A 17,539-nucleotide genomic window follows, 5' to 3' on the forward strand; every position below is an offset into this window, starting at 1 on the left:
TGATTTTTTACAGAGTAGTGAGAACACGGAACGTTCTCCCAGCTGCAGCCAGGTGCCTCATTTGTCTGACTACTTTCATAAACTTCTGGTAGGGCATAGAATTATTCTGTCTGGTGCTTTCGAGGCTGCACAGATGTTACGTAAATGTTAAAAATATAGCTTACCGCAACTTTTGTAAAGTTTCCGGTGCCACCGGGCAGCTGCAGCAGAGACGATCTCTGAAAAATGTCCGCGACACGGACTCCGTTGTTGTCTGGAAGTTTTTTTTTTCCAAGTTAAGAAAAGAGGCGGGCGGGTTTTCTAAATCCTGCATCAGTCCAAGCAAGGCAACTTCTTTCTGTTTTTATTCCGTTTTAGTAGCCATTAGCACTATGCATTGTTGTGTGCGCCAGTGATTTTTGGTCTATGGGGAAATCGTGCAATGACAAAGGTTCCGCCTTGCTCGAAATGCAAGCTGTGATTAAATGCGTTAATTTTTGTTAATGCATCTTTTTTTTCTAAATAATTAATCATAATTAACGCGTCCCGGCCCTAGTTTTTTTATTGAAATGTTCTTTTTTTCCTGCAAACCTGACGTGTAACTTCACCGTTGTGGGAAATTTGTCATTGTTTCTTTCTAAAACGGAAATTTTGCTTCATGGTTCCCAGCAGGAAGCAGTTTTTAGTTGTGATGAAACGATAATCTGTCTATGCTTCTACAGCGTTCTGACACACGGCTGCTATGCTCACACTCCCAGAGGCTAAAGCCTCACAAACTGTCTGCACATGTCATCAGAGCGTCCTACAGGACGTTTAGAGGAGTGCCAGGTGGGTGGTTCTGTTGTGACTCAGTCAGGACGCTGTGAACTTTGCTTTCATATCTCGTCATTACTGCTGCTGTTTGTTTGCTTTAGCTGTCATTGCATGGCCTTGGATAAAGTGTGTGCGAGAAGCTTGCTTCGTGTTTTTGTGGCACCTAAATGGTCCCGTTGTTTTAAACAAAGATGTGGGAGCTTTTCTGACCTCTTTATGATGAATCATACAACAAATTATTTCTGTAAATGAAGATTAAAAGAGTCGTGAAACATTTTGCTGCCGAGCATCACCTGATCTGTACTTCATTGAAGGAACACAGAGCAAATGCTGATCCGCAGAACGTGGGGGTCTTGTTGGAGCACTTCGGTTTAGCAGCTCAGACATGTGGAGTGGTGCTTGGTTATTCAGGGCTTTGAAGGTAAAAAGAAGCACCTTGAACTGGACCTTATGAGCCACAGACCGCCAGTGCAGCTGTGCCAAATTCAGTGGTGATAGGATTCCTTCTGTATGCCTGATGGGAACCTTGCTGCTGCTTTTTGGACTACTTGTAATAGGTTCATAGAGGTTGCATTGACTATTACTGTTTCCAAATGTGGTTGTGTCAATGTATATGTTTCAGACATGCAGTTCACTGCAAGTGGAAGAAGCAGGGCTTCACCGTAGCATTTATTTGGGTCGTAGACCGATCTGCGTCCAGTCAGGTTTTACTCACATGCTTAAGACGATGGCTTCAGTCTCGTCTATTGCGAACATGAAGTTTCATAATGGGCCCGCACATGCATAGTCACCACACACACACACACACACACACACACACACACACACACACACACACACACACACACACACACACACCTCTGACCTTCTGTTGCTCAATCCTGGTGTGAAGTCATTTGCAGCCCGCTGTTGCTTCAGGACTCCCGGATAAACTTGGTCTCTTGTGTTTGTGAGCAGGAAGTGGGTGTTCAGCGGTGTGAGCTCCAGCTAACGATGCGTTTGTCAGGCTGGTGATCAAGTTTCTCTGCAGGCTGTTTGGGATTAAGATAAAAATATTGTTCTGCTTTCTTTTCCTGCTCTTTCTGTGTGATGCGGTAACGGAGAGAGCTACGTCTCTGGGTGGCCATCACTAGCAGACTTGTTGTGGTTTCCTCAGTGACTCCTGCCTGGAGTTGAACCCACACAGTGGTTGGCTTCGGTTCACATCATTATGTTCAGTTTAGTTCCTCGTCTCCATGTGGTCCGTCTAGTTTAGACTACAGGGTTCCACTGATCTGGTCCATGTTGTGTTAACCTTTCATTGGACCGACCGACCCGGTCTCCCTGGCTGTTTGTCTGTAAAATCCCACAGTGTGAATATTCACCCTCACTTGAATCAGACATCAAAATCCACCATCTTTACTTTTCTGAATATTATTGTTTGAATGATGTTGACCACTGAAACTATAATATTCCTGTTTCTCTTTATTTATTCTAGTTGTTGTTGTTGTTGTTGGAGTCCTGCAGGTGTAACTAGAGAGAACACACTGCTGTACGCAGAATGGTGTTTAAGATTATCTACACTCATGACAATGTGCGTTTGACCCTTTTAGCATCTGCGTTGTCCACACGAGTGTCCATTAGCTCTGGAAATGTCCACTTAGGAATACCTAAAGTGTCCGTGCCTCTCTTAGCCAAGGAATGTTTAACAGAGGAAAGGTGGGAGCACATTAAAGGACATTAATGCAGCTCTGCAGAGGCTGGTGTGGTCCCATTAGGGCAGGAATGCTGGGAGGAAAGGTGTGGCCCATCTCCACTTCCCTTCATGGACTCAAACAGGAAGCCACTTGGGGGGGGGGGGGGGGGGGGGGGGGGGGGGTTCAGGAGGCTTGAGAGAGATGCAACAATCTGGGAAATCATCCAGATTTAATGAAGTTTACATTTTCCCCAAAAGAAATGAAATAAATGTAGCAGGGATGAATGGAAAATGACTCCAAAAGTGCACTTTTGGTTTTTGGCCGAAACACCAAAATCCCTGAAACAACACTGCTGACACGGGTCGTCATTTAACCCCCGTTTCTGCCCTCGTCTTGCTTTTTGCTTCATTCATGTTGATTTCAAAAGTCGAGCTTTTCCCTTTTTAGCAATGCTGTTTAATTACAATCGCTGGAATATTCATATCAGTTATGTGACACACGTTTCACATCTACCGCGTCTGCCTGGCTTTTGTTTACATTCCCGCTCACTTCTGTCACTATTAGCTGTGTGTTTACCATCCTTCCCACGCCCGCCATGTCCTGAACACACAATAATAAGCTCTGGATCATGTGTGTGAAGCATTTACTCTCATGAAGCACACAGACTCTTACTGCATGCAGCTGCAGCATCACTTTCTTCCTCACTGGACGAGTGAATGTCTTCATCAGAGGGTGAATATGACTCTTCAGAATCATATTTGCAGCAGGCGTGCAACTTGAGAAGACAATAGCGCGACCCGCACGGAAAGAGACAAAAGTGAAACTGAACGCGCACACGCAGCAGAAACCGAGCCAGTGACAACAACCATCAGGACTGTTCCATTTCCACCTAGGAAGCGATTTAAGCCTCCTGTGTGGGAATATCTTGGGTATGTTAGATATATTCCCACACAAGAGACCTCAACCGATTTGTTTTTGTCCGCAATTGTCATGTTCAAGAAACCAGTCTGGGATGATTCGAGCTTTATGACTTGGTGCATAATCCTGCTGGAAGTAGCCATCAGAGGATGGGTACACAGTGGTCATGAAGGGATGGACATGTGGTGTCCAATAGGGACCTTTCTACCTGAAGCTTAGCAGCAAAATTCATTTCCCAAATATCAATAATTGTTTAAAGAGCAAGTCACCCCCTACCAGAGTATTACTCCACTCCCACTTCCTGTTTGAAAAATGCAACAAATGCTGTTGCCTGGCAGACCGAGAGGGCGGAGCCGCTAACAAATACACACACAGGCTCACAAAGACATTGTGACATCATATGGTACCAGCTAACGTTCTAGGGTACCTCGTAGCCAATAGCGGTGGCAGATTTAAATTCAAATGCAGTGCAGAGTTTTTACCTGATAACGACACAACACTGACAGTTTTAGGCAGAAAATTAAAATTTTAACTAAGATGCACTAAAGTGCAAAACTATTGACTACACGTGTCTGCAGCACGATTAGACACGCGTTTATATAGTTTATCAGAATAAAAAAGTTGATTTGGGGGTGACTTGCTCTTTAATGGGCCATTCCCATCTGTACCGGGTCGGCCCGGGCCGGGTAGCGTAGGTTGTTTACATATCTGGGTGGCCTGGTATTTTTCCGGGCCAACCAAGGCTCATTCTCAGCCCTCTTCTCGAGGGGGTCTGCTTCAGGCCGACCAGGGCCAACACACCCACTGCTGACAGCAAATTCACACCTTCCATTAGAGCAAGCCTCTGATTGGTGGGTAGAATCAGCCCACATGGGCTTAAGGCAAGGATGTGTGGAATCAACCGGGCCAGGCTGGGGCCGACTGGGGCTACCCGGCCCGGGCCGACCCGGTACAGATGGGAATGGCCCATAAGTTATCCAAACACACTGAAACCTACAATCAAAACAGTTTAGATGGAAACCAAAACCATTTTAAATATTAACAAATGAAGATACTTGAACTTTATTGTAGAAGAGCATCTGGCCCTCACAGCGTCTGCTGGAAAAAACTCTGCATCGCATTGATGTACTCACTCTGGCACGTTGGCAAATACTGATGGTTAGCCGATGCAGGTCAGTAAACCGAATCATTTAAAGTGTTTTGGTTGGAATTGTTTCACTTTTCTTGTTGGATTAGAAATTCCAAAGTGGACTTATTTAGGAAAATGAGCTCTTAATGTTTTTGTTTTGGAGCTAAAACCTGGAATTTGAGTTATTTTTTACACACCGAGTGAATTTTTGTTGAAACTAAAATAATTCATTAGGAAATGAAGTGGTGGACTTCTTCAGATTAAACTCTCAGGACTTTGGTCGCCTCTGTCATGCAAAAGTTATTAAAGTCTTCCGTCATGAGATTCAGAATCCCTTCCAGTCGTTTAATATGTGGGTTTAATGCAGTTAGCAGGATGAAATGTCTGACTTTAGTTTCCCTGAAGCGCTCGCTTGGGTGTAGCTCTCCTGGCCAAAGGTGGTGCTTTTCCCACTGACGTTGTGTGTTTACCGACTTCTAAAACCACACTAGTGTTTCTGAAAGGCTGCAGGTGTTTGTCTGATAAAAGAAAGAATGTTCCGTGTTTCAGTCAGATAAACAAAAACAAAAACACTATCATTTACATCTGTAGAGACTTTAAGATAAACATTTTCTTGTTCTGTTGTCGGCTCAGCTTTTACTGTTGCTTGGTAACGGGTGACAAAACACAGTCCTGCCTTTCCACTGAATCATGAAAACACCTGATTACTATTTATACCTTTAATTATCCATCCCATCCATCCCATCTTCTTCTGCTTATCCCAGTATACCTTTAATTAAAGCCAGTAGTTCTATTTCACATGATGTGGTCACCTAAAAGGCATCACCTTTTGTTTACAGCTGATTTATGACTTTTTATTCATTTTTTTGTCCTCATAAGTGGCAGAAATTGACTTTTTGAACCATATCCAGTGTTTCCCGTACATAAGCGTATCTGCCGCGGCCCGCCACGGCTGAAATCCCAGCGCCGCACCTACAAGACCCCAAGTTTTATGTATTTATTTATTTATTGCGCCGTTTCCCGAAGAAGCAGCGGGAACTACTCTGTTGTTGCTTGTGATCACAGCCGGCAGGCAGCAAGGAGGAGGATGCAGGGCAGGGTGGTTACAGCTAGGGATGAGCCGGGTACTCGTTTCAGACAAGTATCCGACACGGATAAAGCATTTTTGACGAATACGAGCATGAAACGAGTAAAACTCGTAAATATCTGAAATCGTGCTGAAGGAAAATCCTCATTGGGTAACTGACTGTCTTCGCGTTCTGTGATTGGCCAGTCACATAGAGCGCCGCCCCTCCCTACACACAAAATCTGCAGCCGGGAGCTCAGTCCGGCCCATGCATCCATGCGCATGCACACACACACACACACACACACACACACACACACACACACACACACACACGCACACACACAGTAATGAATCTCTCTGTGCTTGCTTCACTGCTACTCACGTTTCTTCAGAACTCCCTAGGTTTTCTTCAGCTCGCCTCTTTTTTGGTTGATTATTTAAACTTTTTTCGTAACGTACGTGGTGCATTTGACAAGACAGAGCTGAAAACGGCTCGCACATGCGTCAGTCACTGCCTCCGCACCGGTCGAGTTTTTAAATTTTTTTTAACTCTCTCTCTCTCTCTCTCTCTCTCTCTCTCTCTCTCGTTCTCTCACTCACTCACTCTCTCACTCTCTCACTCACTCACTCACTCACTCACTCACTCACTCACTCACTCACTCACTCACACACACACACACACCTTAATCAACATTGTTTAGTTTAACTGTGTGTGGGGAAAATGCCAGCAACGTTCGGAAAAAAATCAGTTTAATCAAATTAAAATAAAATGGTTCTAATATTTCATATTTCCTAGTTCCTACTGCATGAGTTCAGATGCATTAATTCATGCACTTAAATATTAATGTTCTGATTTTACTGAAAAACTTGTTCTGTTGTGATCAAAAATGTTTAATCTCAATTCTGAGGCTGCTCTGTAAATAGTTTTCTAATAAACACACATAGCAACTTCTGATCAATCCATATCAATTTCAGACTTAAAATAATGTATTGATGTAAACCACACCCACTCATTTCTAAATGGTGCATTTCTAAGAGGTGCATTCATCTGTGTATCTCCTTTGATCTGCATTAATGATGTTTTCAGCACCAGAGCAATGAAGCAAAGAAACAGATTCCTGAGTTTATGTTAGTAATTGTATTTATTAGGTGCATCTGACCTGTTCTATTTTTCTCTGAAATGAGATCAAATCAGTGCTTCTATGGGTTGTCTCCTCTCTGCACTAGAAACATGTACTTTATTATAATGTTCACTGTAATGCATCTTGATGATCTTAACAAATAAATTAACTCAAAGATATTGGTCAGTAATGCCAAACATGTAAATTTGTGTTTCAGTCATTTTTATACTGACTTAAAAATACTTCATTAAGTCCACTAAGCAGGGTTGTAGAAGGTTTTTTTAATAGGGCCAGCCCAGTAATGATCTTGGGCTGAAATAAAGGGGGCAGAAAGTCAAATAAAGGGGGCAGAAAGTCAAATAAAGGGGGCAGAAGGAGATGTTTTTCCAGACGCCAAGAAACATTAAATGCCCCCCCGCAAAGTGTGTCACTGAGAGTTTAAAACAAAATTATTCTTGTGCAAATATTGGTGTATTCACCTTTAATACTAGTTATTAAAATGCAGAAGTTGCTGGATTGGTGCAGTTCAAAGTGAAGTGCATCAAATAAAACAATATTAACATAAAGGTGAGACGTGTCATAATTTAGCCCCCACCCCCCACCCCCCGACCCCACCACAGCTGGAAAAATTCCAAGGGGAATCTCTGATATCCACTTATTTTACTCCAGAATTTTTCAGTCATTTAAAATGTTTTCACCTTTTATTTAATCTTCATTCTGGCTTCCTATAAAGTTACAGGGCAATTATCTGGCTTTTACTACGTCTCAGATATTTGTACGTCTGAAGTTACTGTTAGTTGTGAAATGAGTATTGGACATAATTCCTCAATCATGTTAGGGTTGTTTTGGCTGCGTGTTGCTGGTTCTGGTTTCATTTGTGAAATCGTCAAATGATTCGCCACCAGAGTTTTTAAACGAGGATTATTATGTAGAGAAAGGATCATCCTACGTGGTTTGGTCAAATTTAAAAACGATCTGTTGGGTAACGTTTGGGCTAGATGTAGCCATCTTTGTGCTAGCTAATTTTGCCTGTGGCGGCCATCTTTCATGGGGCTGGCTCTCAGTCAGTCAGCTGTAGTCCTTTGGTTTGTAAGAAAACAGCATCACCAACCACTGATGGCTTACTGTAACATCGTGACCTCTACATCAGCATTATTAATAGTAAATATTACCGCAGCCATATGTTGAAAAGTCCAAATAAACTCATTCACTGCCAGCCGTTTCTGATCGCGAAAGCCCTTTGCTGCCAGCGTTTCTCGCCATTTTGCTGTTTTATTAAGAGTGACAGAACGTTGCGCACTAAGATGATGTTGACGCCAAAACAATCAAAACAAAGCGGAGACTCACCTCTTACATCAGGAAGAATCCGTGCGTTTTGAGCGTTATCCATTCTTTCATAAGCCGTTGTTGAATTGTGCAGATGCTTTTCCGGTTCGCGCCTCGCTTTTTTTACAGCAGCGGCCCAAAACGATCTCCTAACACACGGATGTTCTGCTTCCTGATCACGTGACGTATGCAGATGAAGATCGGCTTTAGAGCTGAGATGTTCTCACGGAGCGGGGGCTCGTCCGACGCCCACACAGTAAAACATGCATTGGCAGTGAACGAGTTAAAGTTGAACATGTGGTTCAGTCGTAAGTAGCATCTTTCTGTTTTTGTTCCGTCTCTGTGGTGTTGATCTTCCAGCTTCAGGGAGGATCTTTCTGCTCTTTAAAAGGATCATGACCTCATTGTGTTGCAGCTCACGGGCCCCAACCCCACTGCAGCGTTTGTTTAGATTTGATCATTCTGGCCATCCGAGTTCCCTTTAACCCTCTCTGTCCAGGAACACAGAAGTCATCTACCACACGTTATTAGAAGATTAACAGAAATAATTTGTTTAACATCCTAAACGTGGTGGAAGTATGCTGCTGACATTCTTGTCATGCAGACAGCGAGATGATAATCTCTTGTACGTGTCACATCCTGGTGATGAGATCTGTCTCATCTAAACTAGTGGCTGCTTGAAGCTGAGATAACATTTTGGAAAGCCGCCTTCATTGTTCAGGTCATTGTGACTTTTTTTAGGCAGGGAGATTCAGAAATGTATTAAGAACCGTGTTGACCCGAGAGTTTCCTGTTCTTGTATTTGATGGGATCTGTTGCAGGGCTGGTGTTTGTTTGTCTCTTTAATCCTGATGAGCATGTTTGTGTTGGCTGGAAGAGGATGACCGCCCGGTCAGAGTAGCTCAGGTCTGAGGAGGGGACAAGTCAGCAACTTACGAGACATGTCAGCTGTTGTTCATTAGATGACATAAAGACGTTATAACCTTCTGTTTTTCTTTATTCACATTATGAGAGGAAAATTTCATCTTTGTCACAATGGTTAAGAGAATCACTCTCACTTCTTCTGGACCAGAACAGGTTTGAGTGCCAACTCCGGGTCGGGTAGAGGTCCTTCAAGTGGGTGATTTTAAGAATCTGGGGTCTTGTTTGTGGAAGTGGGATGTAGGAAGCTGGAGGTTGATAGGTGGACCCGGACTGAACCAGAAGGAGCTACTTCAACTTCAAATGGTGTTTTTCTTTTTTGGACTCTGGTGATTTGTCCTTAAGTTGACGTGGTAGCAGCCGGCTGTTTCCACTTCTTTGCTACTATTAAGTGGAGAACCTCACACACCAGTGGCGTTCTGCTGCTAAATGCGTCAGTGTGTAATTAGCGGAGGACCCAGGGAAGTGCGGTGGTCCGGTCAGACAGACAGCCGGATGGTCCAGTCGTTGGTTTTGGACCAAGTCATGTTATTGGTGGAGGTTTTCAGGTGAATGCGAGAGAACCACTTGATTAATTTTGCTCTTTTTATTGTCTTCACAAAATATTTACAGCTGCTGTATTGATTATACAAAGGTCTATAGTTAAGAGGCGTGTTTTGCGGATTTGCCGTTGAAGCTGTAATTATTGACAATGTGGCTCCGATCACTTAATTTCTTCCAGTGTTTGCAGCTTCTTAGTGCTTAAGGCTCAGCGTTGACCTCATGCAAAGAAAAATGAATCCATTTTTAGAAAACTTGGCAACTAGCTTGTTTTAGTTTTCTTACCAAAAAAAAATTAGCTATTGATTAATGTTGAAAATCGTTCTGAGGTCGTTCATACTTCAGATTATTTTGTGGAAGCCTCAGTCCGATGAACTCTTCTAGGGATGTAAGAAAATATCGATATGGCAATATATCGTGATATTTTTTCCAGCAATATTACATCGATATTCAAAAGCCGTGTATCTAATTCTTGAAACAATTTACATGCAAACATTTGTGTATTTTCTTTTCATTTTGTGCAATTCAATCGCCACCCGCTAGGTGGCAGCAGTGTGCCGCAGGTTTTGTTTCCACCATTGAAATGTAAATCCCTCCGTCATGGTTCAGATACCTCATGTTAAACACGTTACGTATCAGTCTGGACTGTTTATTGAACATTCTTACAATAAAATCAGTAAAAATTGCTTGTAACGTCTGACTGAATGTATCGTGATATGAATCTTATTGCCAGAATTTCAAAAATACACATCCCTGAACTCTACCAAAGATAAAAACACGACCATTCAGGTGTGAGATCACAGTTGGTCACTTTGTGTTTTAATCCCTCAAATAGCAGAAAACCTTTGACTTGTTTGCTAAATGCTAACACACTTTAGTCCCGATCAGCCATTTAAATGGTGACACTAACTGATTAGTAAGTTTTGATGGGTTATAGTTATTCTGTTAAATAACGATATAAATGAGCTCCCGAGGGCTTTGTAGCATCCTGGCAGCAGTCGTATAGCAGAGACTCGCTGGTCTTAAAGGTTTTTTCTAAGACTGGCTCTGCTGTTCCTTTTCAGGGCTGTAAACCTACCTCTCCTGCCGGCGCATGCCGTATTGGCACCTTGTTTCTTGCAGCGTATTGTTTGTTATCCATATAAGGGCGCGTGTGCTGGGAAGCCTCTGCTGTCTGAGTGAGGTTTTTATCGGGGGAGCGTCACCGTGCCCATGCAAGCACAGAATGCACCAGAGAAAGGAGAACGTGTTCGAAACACTTTAAAAGCTTTCTCTGATTGTTATATTATCATAAAAAAACATTCTTTATGGTCAACGTTTTGAGTAAACATCTAAACATCGGCGCTGATGCCAAACGATGAGTCACTGGAGCCGGTCTGAGTCATGCTGACTGCTTTAAAAACGTTTAATTTGCCTTTGAGGTGGGGGAAATGCTTCTTTACAACTGATTATGCAACAGAGCTGGGTGCTTAAAGTGAGCTGAAGTGTATTTGGAGTGTTTGGTTGACTCGTGTGTGCTGTTGTGAAAGAGTCATTTATTTATCAGGCGAGTTTGAACGTGTCATCCTGGTTCTGGTGTTTGTTTTTAATCAAACTCGTGCAGATGTTCGTCTCTGCCATCTTCTGTCAGCTTTTCCTGCAAACCCATTAGGGCTCAGACCTTCTGCTCTCTCTGACCGACCTCACATTCTGCAGTTATTTATGCACAGCCCTCCGACTGTAGCTCTCTAGTCTTTCTTTCTGTAAGGCCTCTGGTGTGAGTGACCCAACACAGGCTCCAGTCAAACTAAACATGTCATTAAATGGTTTTGAATTAGATTCTCGTGAAGTTTCAGCTTCCTCCTGCAGGAACTTAACGCCTAAAATTAGCGGTCAGTCTCCTAGCACGAGACTCGGTTAATAAAAAGTATTTGTCATGCGCCGTCCCTGAAGCAGGGAGGCCTTTTTCTTGTTTTCTCTAAGCATGATTTAATATTAGCAAGTCTTCTGCTTGATTGGAGTGAATGCATGCTATTTGTGACATGTTTGTGTACAGGTTGGCTTGTATTGATGCTCAAATCTTAGCTAAAAGTTATTTTCTATCTACTTCTTGTGTGGGTAGACTGTAACACACAGAGAACCCTGCAATACTCCAATAAACCAACAGATTTTGGTTGTGAAGATACATGATGATAATTTTATTTAACTATTAACTTTCTGTATTTTTGAATTTTGTTATTAGAAAATAAGATAAAACTATGAATTTTACATTTAGATGTTGCTTTAGATGTTACAGTAAGATAGGAGTGCTTCATTAAGTTTTTCATTCACAAAAGAATGCAAACATCACTTCCTGCTTCCTCAGATGGCCCCACCTCCTTTTCACCAGTGGATCAAACTGAAATAATGACTGTATGTTGGAGCTATTTCTTCTTTATTCTTCTGTAGAATTTAGTTAAATATTTTGGTTATTGTTGGTTTATTTGTAGGTTCACTCATTCACTGCCAGACGTTTCCTGATCGCTAACGGCCTTCACTGCCAGCATTTCTCACCGTTTTTACTGTTTTTTTAAGAGTCACAGAACGTTGCGCGCTAGGATGATGTCGACGCCAAAACAACCAAAACAAAGAGGAGACTCACCTCTTACATCAGGAAGAAGCCGTGTGTTTCGTGCGTTATCTGTTCTTTCATAATCCGTTGTCGAATTGTGATCGGCAGACGCTATTCCGGTTCGCACCTCACTCTTTTTTACAGGAACGGCCCAAAACGATCTAACACATGGATGTTCTGCTTCCTGATCATGTGACGTGTGACGTATGCGGATGAAGATCGACTTCAGGGCTGAGATGTTTGTTCTCTCAGCGCAAGGGCTCGTTCTGATGCTCAAACAGTAAAAAAAATGCAAATGACGACTTAAGTCGTCAATGGCAGTGAATTAGTTAATCATTAAAAAATATATATATTTTTTGCCTTTGAGAATCAGCCAAGAAGAACGGAGGGATTTGGTTTTCTACAAAAACAAGGACTGGTGTTGGACCAGTGTGCACTGGGTTGGGCGTGTTTTTTGCCAGGGCAGGTGAAGCAGCGGGAAATAAAACAAAAAAACAATATATTTGTATTATTTCTTGTCAAGCTGGATAAATAAACCATCAAAAATGCAACATTCATATATATATATATATATATATATATATATATACAGTATATGTATTATTTGTATTTGTGCCATTTTACCTTTCAATCGTGTTTTTTGTCACAGTGAACTCGACTGCTGTTTCATGTTGCAGCAAAATAATGACAATTAAAACAAACAGGAAGAGTTGGTTTCCATTCAAAAGGGGTCAGTCGTTAAACAAGAGCCTGTTACCCAAATGTGTTGCCCCAGTCTTCTAAAGTTGATGTGACAAATTTAAAATATTCAGAAACAATTTTATATTCATTAAGCTTCTGCTGCATTTTCCATCAGTCCTGTTTATCCCTTTCCGTTTTTTCTCAGAGCTGATTTTATGTTTTCACACCTGACTTGAGACCGGTCATATTTATGTCTTGTTTTTCTCTTTGTGGAAGGATGTGGAGAAGAAGCGCCACTTGCGGACGGAGTTCAGCCAGGAGGAAATCCAGCAGAAGATTGGGAAGTACAACTCGATGACCAAAGATCACCTCAAGATGACGCTGGTGGGTAGAACGCTGGTGTGGTTGAGCCACGGTGCTGACACAAAGAAATCAGGTTTTATGTCATGTAAAGATAAAATTCAATTCCATTCAATTTTATTTATATAGCGCCAAATCACGACAAGAGTCGTCTCAAGGCACTTCACATAATACACAATTCAGGTCAGTTCATTAAGCCAATCAGAAATAATGTTCCCTATATAAGGAACCCAGCAGGTTGCATCGAGTCACTGACTAGTGTCAGTTAAACTTTATTGTATTTATCCTAGAGGATCTATTATTAAACGGATAAACTAGCAGTAGCACATCCAACGTCAAGGAAAGCAAAATGTTATTATCAGGAGAGGGAGAATGTTTTAGTGGTTAGCAGCAGTGTGCTAGACGATGGCCCCCTCCATGAGGCCACCACAGCTCAGCAGAACATCGTTGTAGCTTCTTCTGGGGAGAAAAGCACTTAGAGAGAAAATAAAGTTAACAGCTGAAATAGCAGAAAATAGTACAGTTAAAGAGCAGATTGTAGAAGAAAGCAGTAGAGTGGAAAGTGGTCAGTGTGTCCTCCAGCAGTCTAAGCCTATAGCAGCATAACTACAGAGATAACTCTGGATAACCTACCCTATTTAGATGGAGGCATGTTGGAGGCAGGGCAAGGGAGAGCCGTCTTTACCGACTGTACACTCCACCTCCCTGTACTCCCCCACTTGTCCAGATTTAGGCTAACATCAGATTTTAACCATAGGCCCTATCAAATCAAAATGTTTTAAGCCTAGTCTTAAAACTAGACAAGGTGTCTGCCTCACGGACTAAAAGTCTACGGGAAGTTGGTTAGAATTATTCTCATTAGGGATGCACCGATGGATCGGCATTTGATCGTAATCGACCGATAGCGCCCCTATCGGTTTTGATCGGAATTTTCAAAATCGATCAAAGCAGACCGATCAGGTAGGGTTGTCACGGTAACCAGTGTAGCGGTAAACCCCGGTAAAAAAAAAAAGTTGACAATAATAATAACCGTCTTGTTTTTTTTAAAAACTATATTATCTCGGTGGATTAGCGTGGCTGCGGTGTAGGCGCGGTGACCCTTACCAGCCACCGTATCATCTGCTGAAGTTGCCGGCGGCACATGCGCACTTTGCTGTTTACAACCAAAACTTTCTTGAAGCTAAAGCTGAAATACTGTAATGGTCAAAGGAGGAGACGGCAGCGCTCAGGACATTTATTATCCCTCAAAGAAGACAAAGTGGGAAGTACGGGCATCTTTTGGATATTTGAAGAATGCCGAGGGACAGTTGATAGAAGACGGCTATCCTGTTTGCAGCACGTGCAGAAAAAGTGTCTGTGAAAGGCAGCAACGCTTCAAATCTCATGACACATCTGCGTGACCATCACCCACAACTCTACAGTCAACGCAAGGCAAGCTAACGTTAGCGTTTTAGCTAAAATGCGTGATCCGAGGATTTGGGTTGAGGGAGAATGCAACGAGTCGCTATATAAAGCAGCCGCAGCGCCGCTACCTGCATATAAACCGTGTCGCGGACACCGCCATGTTGAAATGACGCTATGCATTACGGGGCTCCCAGGGGCAGATAAGAGTTGGTCTCTCTCCGAGAATAATTATGAATTTAACGATTACTGCCTGATGACATTTTCCCACATCTGCAAAGCTCACTGGAAGGACACAAACCGAGGACAATATTTTCCTGATATAGGGTTTGTTACTCAAGTAAGGGTAAAAAGTATCTGATTAGAAGTATACTTGAGTACTGAGTATCATCTGATTGAATACTTTTAAAATGATGACATCAAACAGACATAAAATAAGAAGTTATGGGCAAATATTGGTATTTTAAAGACTAAAGGGGAAAAAATGTAAACAAATAAACAACATAATTACAAAATAACACATTTTAGGCAAAATTTAGACACAAACTGAGGACAATATTTCCTGACATACAGGGTTTATTTAATTGTGTGAAAATGTAGCACGTTTAAAAAAATACCGCGATAATACCGAAAACCGTGGTAATTTTGGTCACAATAACCGTGAGGTTAAATTTTCACACCGTGACAACCCTAATACAGACCATTTTAGATTAGGTTACATTTCCTTTATTCCCAGATTATGTAGTTTGTAGCACTCATTATAATGTTGTAGAAAATTTCTGGCCAATCCACGTGATCGGTATCGGTGATCGGCAGCAAAAAACCTGATCGGTGTATCCCTAATTCTCATCAAAGTTTTCTTCACAAAGCAAACAGTCTCTTTATTATGTAACCTTTATTTAACCAGATGAGTCGATTGAGAACTCGTTCTCATTTACAGCGGCGATCTGGCCAAGAGGCAGCAGCAACAGACACATGGTTAGCTTTACAGATAAAAATACGATACAACAGTTAAAGGTGAAGGACTGTTCTCATGAATAATATGTACAAGCAATCAAAACGGACTTAAAACAGTCTTTAAGAACTCAGAAGCACATTAATCAGAAACTATTGACCGTAATGAATTATGATAATAGAATGTAGGCAGTGAGCTTCAGTGGTTTTTGCAGCTCATTCCCGTCGTTGGAAGCAGCCAACTGGAATGAGGAGCGACCAAAGGAGGTGTGAGCTTTGGGAATAACCTTACCCCCAAATTCCACTACCTCCGCTCCGCTCCGACACGAACGCCGGAGCAAAATCGGTCCCGTTGTAGTCAATCAGAGCAATTCCACTACTGCGGCCGTGCTCCGGCAGTGCGGCGCCCTCTGTTCCGGCGTCCGGCAAAAATAGAATCGATCCTATTTTCGCCGGACGCCGGAGCACCTCCGCAGTAAATGGACAGAAATCACAACGGCCCAACAGGAAAAGGAGCAAGCACATCTTCCGTTTTTCACAATAAATCGATAAACAAAAGGCGTTTTTTGTTTCATATGCACAGGTTTAACAACTTTTAACAACTATCAATGGCGGCTGAAGTTTAAATGCACAAAAGTAAGCCATAAATACAGTTTCTATTATCAAAGTAGTCACACTTTGTTGATCCAAACACTGCTGATCTCTCAACACAATGATGGGCAGATTAAACAGTTCATGTCGATGCTTCTCCCACACAACGGGTGTTTGGATCTAACTTCCGCGTTTATTGCTCGGACTGTATCGCAAGATCTCGAAAATCCCGCGCATGCCTGTTTGCCCCCCTCAGGTCTCCGCACCGGAGCGGAGCCGTTGTAGAGCGGGTACCAGTAAAAACTGAGTTCGGAAGCGAGCGGCTGCGGAAGGCGGGGGCGGACCGGAGCGGAGGTAGTGGAATTTGGGGGTTAGAGATGAAGTTACTGGAAGGTAAATTGTGCTGGTCGTAGGAAGTGATGAGTAATGAGCGAAGATATGACGGTTCTACCGATGATTGTTTTGTATAAGAACTGATACCGATGTAACATCCTGCAGGAATGGAGTGATGGCCAGTTAACGAGTGAGTACAGATCACAATGATGAGTCGTGAAAGGGGCACCAGTGATGAAACGGATGGCTGAGTGCTAAATGACATTTAGTTTATTTGGAAGCAGTTCTATAAATGATGTCACCGTAATCTAAGATGGAAGGATTCTCGTTTTGACCAAGGTTTCCTTTGCAGAATGAGTAAAGGATGACCTGTTGCCATAGAAACCCAGTTCTTGACTGACTTTAGAAAGTCTTCAGACAGACTTATTTTTGCTGAAGTAAGGAATGAAACTTCCTTTTCGTTATGCTTGTCTGTGATTTTCCACAGTCGTATATTTTTACCACAAAAACCTCCATTATGAGATCCAGTGGGGGCGGCAGTAGCTCAACAGGTAGAGCGGGTTGTCCAGTAATCGGAAGGTTGCAGGTTCGAACCCCGCTCAGTCTGTCGCTGTCGTTGTGTCCTTGGGCAAGACACTTAACCCACCTTGCCTGCTGGTGGTGGTCGGAGGGACCGGTGGCGCCTGTGCTCGGCAGCCTCGCCTCTGTCAGTGCGCCCCAGGGCAGCTGTGGCTACACCGTAGCTCATCCCCACCAGTGTGTGAATGTGTGTGTGTGAATGGATGAATGATACTCTGTAGTGTAAAGCGCTTTGGAGTCCTTACTCTGAGAGGCGCTGTACACGTGCGGGTCATTTATCATTAGTTCTGTGTTATTAGTAGTATTCCTGCTTAGTTTGATTGTTTATTCATTACTGACGCCTCCATGTTTGGGTTTTAATCAGCTGGAAACAGAATTTCACATCATGTTTGGATGTGACAATTAAAAACTGTTTGGTTTTAAATGAAACACCAGGATTTAGTCCTAGTGCAGATGTGCTTATATGTCAGCATTTATTCAGCTTCTTTCCAGCTCGCAGCATTCCTGAGCGCTCTGATCAGCGTGATGCTATTCCTGCCATTGTTCTCCCCCGCAGTG

General features: G+C 42.7%; 1 protein-coding gene across 1 annotated transcript in view; it reads left to right on the plus strand.

The window, feature by feature from the left end:
- Positions 1-17,539, plus strand: part of rassf3 (Ras association domain family member 3) — a 101,362-nt gene that overhangs the window by 76,833 nt on the left and 6,990 nt on the right. The window contains exon 3 of the mRNA XM_015962247.3: positions 13,040-13,147. Within this exon, the coding sequence (XP_015817733.1) occupies positions 13,040-13,147 (108 nt within the window). The remainder of the gene's footprint in view (positions 1-13,039; positions 13,148-17,539) is intronic.

Source organism: Nothobranchius furzeri, chromosome 1, assembly GCF_043380555.1.
Source record: "Nothobranchius furzeri strain GRZ-AD chromosome 1, NfurGRZ-RIMD1, whole genome shotgun sequence".
NCBI classification, from domain to species: domain Eukaryota; kingdom Metazoa; phylum Chordata; class Actinopteri; order Cyprinodontiformes; family Nothobranchiidae; genus Nothobranchius; species Nothobranchius furzeri.